This window comes from Notothenia rossii (genome assembly GCF_949606895.1).
Source record: "Notothenia rossii genome assembly, chromosome: 5".
In the NCBI taxonomy this organism is placed as follows: domain Eukaryota; kingdom Metazoa; phylum Chordata; class Actinopteri; order Perciformes; family Nototheniidae; genus Notothenia; species Notothenia rossii.
Genome location: NC_136903.1, coordinates 5,716,731 through 5,727,082, shown reverse-complemented (window position 1 = coordinate 5,727,082; position 10,352 = coordinate 5,716,731). Strand labels below are relative to the sequence as shown.

The window sequence follows — 10,352 nt, the reverse complement described above, 5'->3', positions numbered from 1 at the left end:
GCACTACAGTAAGCGCAAGATCCTGACACGTCTGAAAAACATTCAAGTAAACATTCAACACTTTTAGTATTTCTTTTTTTAATAAACCACCTACTGTTTGGGTTGTCACTGTATATCTGTCAGAAAAAGCCATGGTACCATTTTTATATTTATTTATATAGATATTTGTATTTAAATCTCTCTCCGATTACATACCTTGACATTCTTAAAGGCCCGTCTAAAGGGCAGTGGTAGGCTACGAATCATTGGGAAAGAGTCATACAGCTGTGAAAAAAATAAAAAACCGATTAAGATTAAAATGGTACAGTTTATTTTTTATTTTTCATTATCATCTGATCATTTTAATTCACATGGTTGTCTGGAATGAAGTGAAGAGGTGTTAAAAGGACCGTCAAACGATGCTTAGTTGTCCTGACAACAGCAGATATAGCAACATTTTAGCATTGTTTTTGGATATTGTCAGCTTTGACATGAGTTTAAAGTAAGGTTAAAGAAAAGATCAATACAATATTTCATAATTTTTTTTTAAACTAATGCAGGGATGGAAATGTCCACCTGTTTCAGAAGGTCAAAATTAGAATTTCTCCTTCGAAACCATCTTCAAGACCTGACACTTCCATTAGGTTCAGTTGTCTTTTCTGTTTGGTTTAATTAACGAGGCACATTATAACTGGCAAACATCGATACAAAAGCATGCTCAAAAGCTTTTAGTCTGAAACACTGCCAGCTGTACATATTTTAGTCTAAGACTCCTCTAAAGGCCCAAACATGCTTTGGCTCACCAAAGCCCATGGTCCATTGGCTAACTTGGCACTATCGGTGAAGCACTTCACAATCACTCTGATGAACTCATCGTCATACTCGTAGCGCTGACCAAACAGGACCTGGCAGATGATGTTGGAGGCCGCGTTATGAAACATGAGCTGAGGACTATAGGATTTGCCTGAAAAAGACCAAATGTAAAAACGCAAAAATACAAAGAAAGATTAAACACAGCCACAGAAAATAATTCAACAACATTAATGGAAATGTATGACGTAAATCAAAATCCACTTTGTATTATAGTCATTAAGAATGTGTGGTGCCACTGATTAAGGTTAACCCTACCATACAAGGAAGGATAGTGAACCCCCGGATGACCTACCAATGCTCTTTTCCAGATCATCGGTAATGTATTTAATCTCTCCATGAATCCTCTCCTCCATGGAATTCTTCCCAAGACCAAAGTTCCTTAAAGTCATAAGAGCAAAGCGACGGTGATCCTTCCAACGCTGGCCATAATCTGCCAGAATTAATCCTATAACATGTGAAGAGGCAAAAAGAGCACAAAGTGTGAACTCACAGATCGCTGAGGCTTTTTATCAAAAGCAACTTACAAAAAGTGCATTGAACCCCGATTGAACCATGGAGCAACAAATAAAAAAACACAAGAATCCTGAAAGTATATTAAAGTGGACCCATTATGCTATATTGGAAAAAATATATTGTAGGGCCATATCTATACCATTGTAGCCATGCCTCATACTGCTCATACCCCTCTATTCCAGCCCTGTTAGAGAAACGCGGATTTTGGGTCCTTAAAAAAGAGGAGGCGGAGCTAATGCCTGATCAGAATTCTACCGGGGATAAAGTTAAATTCTGCTGTGATAAAACGCCATCCTGTTCTAAACCACATCAAGGATTATTTCTGAAACAGTATGGAGCTCAAATGCCTTTTCTCTTGCGGGTTTATCACAAGGTGAGTTCCTTTTTTATTTCCTGCTTTTTAAACACATGTGCTCTCCAGTACAGGTTAGCTCTGAGTGTTAGCGAGGCTTGATAATGTAAACAAAGACAAGATTACATCCAAAACACGTCAGGCATTGTTTCTGATAGCAACTTTCTGTGGGTCCGCCGCCGATTTGACGTCATATCGGCAGCAAGTCTGTATCCGCTCGTTGTTCCCCCGTTTCTAAAAGATTTGGGTACGGAGGAAAAAAGAGAGGGTTTTATTTTCTGACGCTGCGTGAGTTCCCTGACACATCGGGGACATTCATATGTATGAATAAAAGTGCATTTTGCATGATAGGTCCCCTTTAACTTTCAATAGGACAAAACATTGTCAGTGCAACCACATTGGCTTCAAATAAGCCAACCCTTTCTAAGTGCTAGGTACAGAAGTGAGAATTATATATATTTTAATTAATTAAGCAGGTGGATTTTCAGTCTGCAAATGAAGATCTGTAGACCTGTATGTGTTCTGATATCACTGGGAAGCTTTTTATGCCATTTTCAAGCCAGGATAAAAACAGGTGTTTTTTCGTTAAGGGGGCCTTCGTCCTAGTCACAGTGACGGAGTAAGGATTTGATTGGCTGAGGCAAAGCAAGTGCACATGTTGTAGGAAGTACCGGATCCATTCATAGCATTAGCTTCTTAAAACAGACAGGGCAGCCACTGGTAACCATTGAAGGAAGCAATCGAGCGGTGTAGTGTGGGAACTTCAGTCTTGCAGCATATTTAGGAGGCATAACATCAGATCATAAAAATCAGATGTAGGGACGGCTGGGAGCATACATTAAGCCAGAGAAAAGTGAGAGAGGGAGTGAAGATCATGTCACACAAGTATAGTATTAGAGGACATATGTTAGTCGTGTTTGGATAAGCGGAGAGAGTAGGATATGAATAAGGTGGGGGCTACAAAGAGGTTTGAGGTAGAGCAGTTTCTGGTGAAAACAAAGGAAGGCGGTGGCCAGCATTGTAAGAAGGTGGGGAAATTAGACAGTGAAAGTGCAAAGGAGGTGAGAAGAATAAGTAAGTCAGATGTTACAGTCACCGAAGGGCCGGTTTTCAGGGATGTCAGATAGGATGGTGTCTAATTCCACCGAGACTTTCCCCAAAAGAACAAGGATTCAATCGGTAATTAACTGAAACAGCGTTAAATTAGAATGACGAAAGATCCCCTTCATTTGGGGAAAACCAATTCACCAGTGCCGCATCATCCAATGTCACAAATAGGTTCATCACTGTCAAATGTTTTTGAGCCTTTACAAATCTGCCCTATGTGATATCATGTCTGTTTTACCTTTTCTCTCAGTGCTGTCGTTGACAAACAGATCTTGTGGTCTTCCAGCAAAATCAATGCCCTTGGTCACTATGGCATCCTTCATGGCCTTCATCCCATTGATGACAACAGCTGCTTTGGTACCGAGAAACACACTGTACACATTTCCATAGGTGATCCTCAGCTGGGGGACAACAAGATAACATGTCAGTGTTTTCAAAATACATACATAAGATTTTTTTAAGCAAAGTAAAACAAAAACATATTTATCCACTCATTTCCATCTTTAACGGTTCACATGGGAAATTTGGTTTGCAGCATGTCAAACATACAGTAGACAGCCGGGAGCAGACTAGTCCGTCAGCAAATGATGCAGCAATGTTGTGCATTGCGTTGGTTGTGCTTATCGAGATTACAACTAAGACTTCAGCCGGCACATTCATGGACTACTGGGGCGGAATTTAGTTTGAACTCCAGACATTGGTACGTAAATGGAGGATTCTGTTTTTTAAATTAATTATTTGATGCATTGAGCACCACAAAACGATTCCCCTTTAACCTACAATGTGTGGCGAACTCTTTGGCAGTAGAAATCCCATAAGCTCGTCCCAAATATTGACTTATTACTATAGGTAATGTATAGAGTGCCACAGTGACGCGTCCTAAAACCCGGAAGTAAACTCCTTCCGGTTCCTTCGACAAAAACGCAATGCAATTTCTCATTATAGGATTTTGGAAAATAGCTGGAAATAAGGTCTGTGGTAGAAACACATTTAAGAGATGGATCACGTTTTGTTCAGCCGGATAATCTCTACATGTCTACCCTACTTTTATAATTTTCTAATCATAAATCTAATCGCCAGAAGCAAAATGCTAACGTTATGCTATAAACGAACTACAGCAGCACGACTTCAACGTCACGCCAACTTAAGATCCATATTCAAAAACACAAATTCAAAATTGTACAAGTTGAAGCCTTTGTTTGAACAGTCTGCAGGAGGCAGGTACTTGCTTTCAATCAGAACAGGGGCAAACAAACTTAGAGGAGTGTTTACGTGTTCGGTTTAATGACGTAAACCGGCCTGGACAACTTCTGTAGTCCTATTCAGCCACTTGTTAGCAACCATCGTTTTTCAGACACGTAAACTCTTCAAAAATCACCAGTGGGGTCACTGCTGATGGATTTAATGTCGTAGAACAAAACGTGATCCGTCTCTTAAATGTGTCTCAACCACAGACCTTATTTCCAGATATTTTCCAAAATCCTATGGAGAAATTGCATTGCTTTTTTGTCAAAGGAACTGGAAGTGGTAAAATGCTAACTTATTTCCGGGTTCTAGGACGCGTCACTGTGGCACTGTATTGAAGTGTAAGTTATGAAACGCCCAATATGTATGACCTGTACCACTGGTTGGCTATAGTCCAAGTGCACAGAAGGTTACCCCTGTACACAGATAGGCATGGTGTTATGTAATCTATACACTGGAAAGTTCTGTATAGAGTGCACTGATTTGAGTGGCTTTCACATGTATTGTACACTAATAGCCCAAATATTTTATTCATAGTCTCATAGTGCAGCACCAGTAATTAGTCTTAGAGTGCAGCACCACAGTAATTCTTGAAACTCACTAGCAGGAAAAGCAGCACAGTGGCCACAAGTCTTGAACAAATCCAGACAAATGTTAAGTACTATTTACAGTTCAAACCACTATCCCAGAACGATTTAAAGCATTGGAAGCACAATATCATTTATTTGATTGTGTGTTTCTTACCCTCTCAAAGTCCTTCAGGGGGTTATCTAGACTCAGTTCCAAAATGTTCCCAAGTATTGGAAGGGGAGAGGGTCCCGGTGGAAAGTTTTTGGGCCTCCGGGATTTGAGTCGAAGTAGGATGAAGACCACAAAGACACATAGCAGGAGGATTGAAGCAAACATGGTGGAAGAGGCAAGCCGGTTGACTTGCTTTAAAAGTGAAGCTCAGCGCTTAGCCCTGCCTCTCCTGGATGTGTACTTTGCACCCCTGTGTTAAAGGTGAATGAAAACAATGGACAGAATCTGGTTACACACTTTAATAGGGCATAGGTTCTGACAAGTTTTAGCAGGATTCATCCACAGTAAATTGCCTGTTCATATGCTGCTAAATAAGCTCCTTGAAAAGAGAGAAATTAAGTCAATGAGTTGAATTGGTGGCTCTGTCCTGAGGAGCCCTCTGGACACTGTGGAGTTGGTGGGGGACAGGGGAGTGATGGCAAAGCTGTAATCACTATTGGACAATATATCCCACCCCCTCCAGGAAACCCTGTCTGCACTGTTCAGCTCCTTCAGTGACAGACTGCTTCACCCGCATTATTCTAAGTTTTTTTTACAACTGTGAATTCATGCAAGATGAAAAGAAGCGGATTAACATCGACTATCGAATAAAATATTACATATATAATATTTCATTAGCTGGGCATGCTTGGCATATATGCTCATATCTGAGTATTTGATAACCATCAAGCCACGCCATAGAATATATAGCATTTTATCATTGAAAATGTATACAAAAGTAATCAGGGGAAGTCAGTAGGAATGGGCCTGATGCTGAATCTTAGACCGACTGATGTAACAAACAGTTTTAATCGGATCGGATAGGAGGGCCCCTTGTTCTGTGTAAGGCCCCTGAAGGTCATGGCCAGCACCGCTCAGAGATTTTATTGTATGCGTTCAGGGTAAAGGCTTCCACGTCACAGGCTACAACACACAATAGGGCTGATAAATTAGGATTTTATTATCCTTACAATCTTATAATTTTTTTATTACATGTACAGCACTTTGGCTGGACCAAAAATCGCTTTTAAATGTGAAATAAAACTTGATTTGATTTGATTTAGTTTGCCCTTGTCATACCCAAAATACGTTGACTCTATTTACATCTGCTCAAAGAACGCTGATATTTTGGAATATGTTCTGAATGTGCGGAAATTTGTGAACATAAACTGAAATATTAAGAGCTATTGAAGTCAAGGGAGTAGGAATTTAGTACTACACTTATTACAAGTAATTAATTTGCATTTGAATATGTTACTTCGTCAAACAAAAGACAGGAAGAGTGTGTAGACATACATGTGTGTTGATTTAGCAGCGGAGGACTTATATTTGAAAGCACAGAATTCCTAAGAGCCTTTTGGCATAAGCCCACTCCATTATATATTTTTACTTTGTCAACTGGCGCATGGATTGGGTGTTTTTATTTGCAATACTAAGACACGAACATAATAGATTGGGTTAGATAAAGACTTGCTCAAAATGTTCTGCAGGCAGGGGCAGGTCTCAGAATGATTTGGTGGGGTGTCCAATCTGGGGAACAGACTCAGAGCAGGGTGGCACATTTCAATAATTTGTAAAAGAAGCAACTTCACATGAACAGTTTTAAAGATCCAGACAGGAACAATGCTTGGATATGGTAACATCTGGGGCTTAACCCAGCCCGACTATTGTACATTCGAAAATGTATACTGTATCAAAAGTGTCCAACACCATGAAATGTAAATAATGAATTAAAACTGTCTGGACCAATCTACTACCCGAACAGAAACATATGGATATACTGTAGGTTACTATATAAAAAGTGTGCAAATCAATTTAGTATCCTAGCCATGTGACCTCACATCCTGTCCGGGGGCGAGGGGCATAATCCCACATGAAGATTTTTTTTTAAATATTGAAGTTAAAGGCATCAATCTGGTGCACTTTGAGGGCCAAATTAAGAGATTAGATCTATTGATACATCTCTCAACACCCATTATGAAAAAATAACTGTAAATATTTCAACAATTAAACAATCATTAGAATATGGCGACAACCAATAACAAAACATAGCTCTCAGGAATACTTGCACTAATGTCACATTCATGTTTCTGCTGATTGTGGTTTTTGTTTTAAATATATTTATTACCTAGTACTTTTTACTACGTATTAGTTAGTTTGCACCCTTCTATCTAGGCCCTTTTTGTATCCTGTTATACTGTATGTCACACTGTGGCACTGCAAGAAACGCAGTCCCAGGGGGCTGTTAGATTAACATTAACATGCTTATTGTAGTTGTAAGTGCACTGCCTTGCGGCCTGTAGCACCGTCCTTGATGGAGCATACAGTATGTGTGGGCTGGACCTGTATTTGACAGGAAAGGAGTGAGCAGAGAGTAGTTGTCGATTCTTGTTCTGTTTTCTGTGAATATCTGCCTCACCCTCTCAGACTTTGAGTTGCGCGCGCTACTAAAGAGACGTGTTACCATGGAAACCAAACAATGGTGTAGCTGTATTAAAGTCCGAGTGGAAACAGTCGTGTGTAAATCTGATTTTGTCAGAAATCGGGAGAAATGCGGGAGAAATATGACCCCGGGAGGAAACCGGGAGAGGGCAATGAAATCGGGAGTCTCCCGCGAAAATCGCGAGGGTTGACAAGTATGCTTCTTACTGTGTTTTATTTTTTCCACTCGTACTATTATTTTTTGCTTTAGTTCTGTTAAAACATAAGTATATTTTAGGCACTGTGTGTTCAGTTTCCAGAAGAAACTTAGAAAAGTTATTGAAAACTGGTTTATAGTTAGTGACTGAGAAATGATTAGATACATAAATCCTCGTACTATGACTCATCTCACCTACCTGTGAGGCACAAATCACCGGAAGACGCTCATTAACGGAGATCTGCATACGTAAACGTTGCCTATATTTGCCAAACCACACATTATTTCTTATTTCTTTTCTTGTAAGATACAATTTGGAAAACCGCCCATTAAAGTATAGATCTTACCTTTATGTCGTCGGTGGTAAAATATTGTTTTCATCGCGTGGAGAATGGGTTTAGTGTTGCCATTATAGGGCTCTGGTGTTGCCCCTTGTAGCCTACGGGCGGGGACCCACACACTCTTTCGAGGTTATTTTGTATGCTTCGTCCGTCCCAGGCTTCTGCTGCTCTCATTACATAAGATGTTGTTATCTAGTCTGTGAGTTAACTCGAGGAAAACTGGAATGGCCACACAAATTTATTTGTGAGGAACATATGTGGAAAAAGTAGCCTACTAATCTATTGTAAGTAAAAGTCAGCAACCAAAGTAATGAGTTATTATGAACAAGTTAATGTTAGAAGAAGTAGCATTAGGTTGAGTTATGTTATTTTCAAGCACAAATGGAAGATATATTCAATGAACTAACTACTATTGTTTGAAATGTAATGCTGTTACAGAACCAAGTATATGATGACAGACTAGTAAACATGTAATTCCTGTTTATCCAACCAGCAAATTAATAAAGCTTTTGAGGGGGTTATCGGCTGATCTCCCTCATGTTATCTATGTCATCTAACCCCAGAATTGCTCCTGTATGTCTTTGGTATTGACGTTTAGAGGCTTTGGGTACAAGTGTCAGCTTAATAACATGTAAGGAAATGTGATTTAAAATAGGTTTAACACACAACAAAAGCACAGATTGCAAATTTGGGCAAAAATGGGCAGCGGTCGTGAAATCCATAGGGACTTGGCTTGGAAACCGGAAGGAAGTGCTACCGAGGTGTCCCTGTGCACGGCAGCCCACAGCTCCTAACAAGGGTGGCTCAAATTCAGAATGTACATGTCCCCTCTGTGGGACTAAGGGTATATATATATACAAATGAACAACCATTTCAATATCATTTCACCAATGTAGACGTATATGAACCATCACTGCATGATTCGGTATGCACAAATGTTCCGAAAGAATTTTCTGCTGGTAAAATCATTTAACTTTACCCTCTCCAGGTCCGCAATAGGGTTCTCCAGATTGAGCTGCAGCAAGTTCCCAAGGATGGGGAGTGGTCGAGGGCCTGGAGGGAAATCTTTGGTCCTGTGGTTCTGAAAGAGGAGCGATAGGATCAAAGCAGCTCCCAAGAACCACAGATGCAATCATGATGAAGTTCTGAATCTGATTAATTTTCACAGCCTTTAAGTTTGTCTCTTATATCGTGTTGGCTTCATAAGCAACACAACCTTTGCACATCATGAGTCCTGAAAAGGTGTTGCATAACCATTCATTTGCCCCTAAAAAGCCTGCAGCAACAAACAGATTAGTCCAAACATCCCAATTCATTACTGACTCCACAGATAAAACAACTTCAACTTTAGAGACGTGTCCATCGGAAAATGTCCTCATTGCCCTCCGTTATTATGTGATCGATCTTTCATTATTAGTTAACAGCTGAATCAGGTGGTTGAGCGGTCGTCCATCAATCGGTAGGTTGTGGGTTTGATACCCATCCCTTTCGATCCTGCAGTCAACATGTCCTTGGGAAAGATCCGAGCAGGTTGCACATTGTTCGGTATAGATTGGTGTGAACGTATATATTGTAAAGACTGGAAAACACTATAAAAATGTAATTGATTTACCATTTAAATGTGGTACATTACTTTGTAGGTACCTGTTATGTCATGATCTGTCAATGTTCCGTTTTATTTCGAAAAGTGTTCACCCCTTGTGTTTTTATTTAACTTACAGTCTTTGTGTGTACCCGCCTGTTTGATTACCTGATTCCATTCACCTTCTGCCCTTCGGTTTTTCCTGCCCTTTCACGGTGTGTCTTGTCCTTGTGATTCGTTTTGCATGTATTTAAGTTCTAGTTTTCTGTTTGTCAGATCCTTGTTTATTTTTCATTGGAGAGCTCTGTTCTGTTTTTTTGTCCTTGCCCTGCTCTGCTCTGTTTGGCCTGCATACCCTGTCATTAAAAGGTGTTTTTCTGTTAAATCTTTGCACATGCTGCATTTAGGTCCAGCCTGCTCTGTCACGTTGGCTTCCATTTATTTGCAGGCCTTAGAATATCATAACCTAAAAGATACATCTCGAGTATGATACAGGATTTGTAGAAAAAGTTGCATGAGTTTGCAGAAACACTGTTATGTGTGTATTGTCCCTTACTAAACCCAAATTCCTCGACTTCATCCTGTTCTCTACAACGTTTGCATATTCTCTGCCGCCTTCACGTCAGGTGGATTAAAGTCTCTAAACGACCAATAAATAAGAATATCAGTGTCTTCATCTGAACACCTAATCCTAGGTATTATTTTACATGCTGGGAAAGGCTCCTCCATCCAGTGACTATGAATAGAAATAATAAAATAGAACAAATAAACATGGTTCATGTGCATGAAAGTAAAATATTTATTTTACTGCAGAGGTTGTTTTGGTTCTGTGTCATGAAGTCTGTTTTTGAGACGCTCACCTCAACTGTTACAATACAATAGCTCCCTCTAGTGGGAGAAACTGATAATGAATTCATTCATTTTTTGCATTTTTCCTTTCTC

General features: G+C 39.8%; 1 protein-coding gene across 1 annotated transcript in view; it reads right to left on the bottom strand.

The window, feature by feature from the left end:
- The window catches only part of LOC307041264 (cytochrome P450 2F2-like), a gene marked incomplete at its 3' end in the record, with an annotated part of 8,818 nt that extends 827 nt beyond the window's left edge, over nucleotides 1-7,991 (bottom strand). The window contains exons 1-7 of the mRNA XM_079684572.1: nucleotides 7,835-7,991; nucleotides 4,814-5,060; nucleotides 3,063-3,225; nucleotides 1,145-1,297; nucleotides 783-943; nucleotides 196-264; nucleotides 5-31 (exon numbers count right to left, since the gene is read on the bottom strand). Coding sequence (XP_079540698.1) covers nucleotides 5-31; nucleotides 196-264; nucleotides 783-943; nucleotides 1,145-1,297; nucleotides 3,063-3,225; nucleotides 4,814-4,975 — 735 coding nt within the window. The 5' untranslated portion in view covers nucleotides 4,976-5,060; nucleotides 7,835-7,991. The remainder of the gene's footprint in view (nucleotides 1-4; nucleotides 32-195; nucleotides 265-782; nucleotides 944-1,144; nucleotides 1,298-3,062; nucleotides 3,226-4,813; nucleotides 5,061-7,834) is intronic.
- Nucleotides 7,992-10,352: the final 2,361 nt, after the last annotated feature.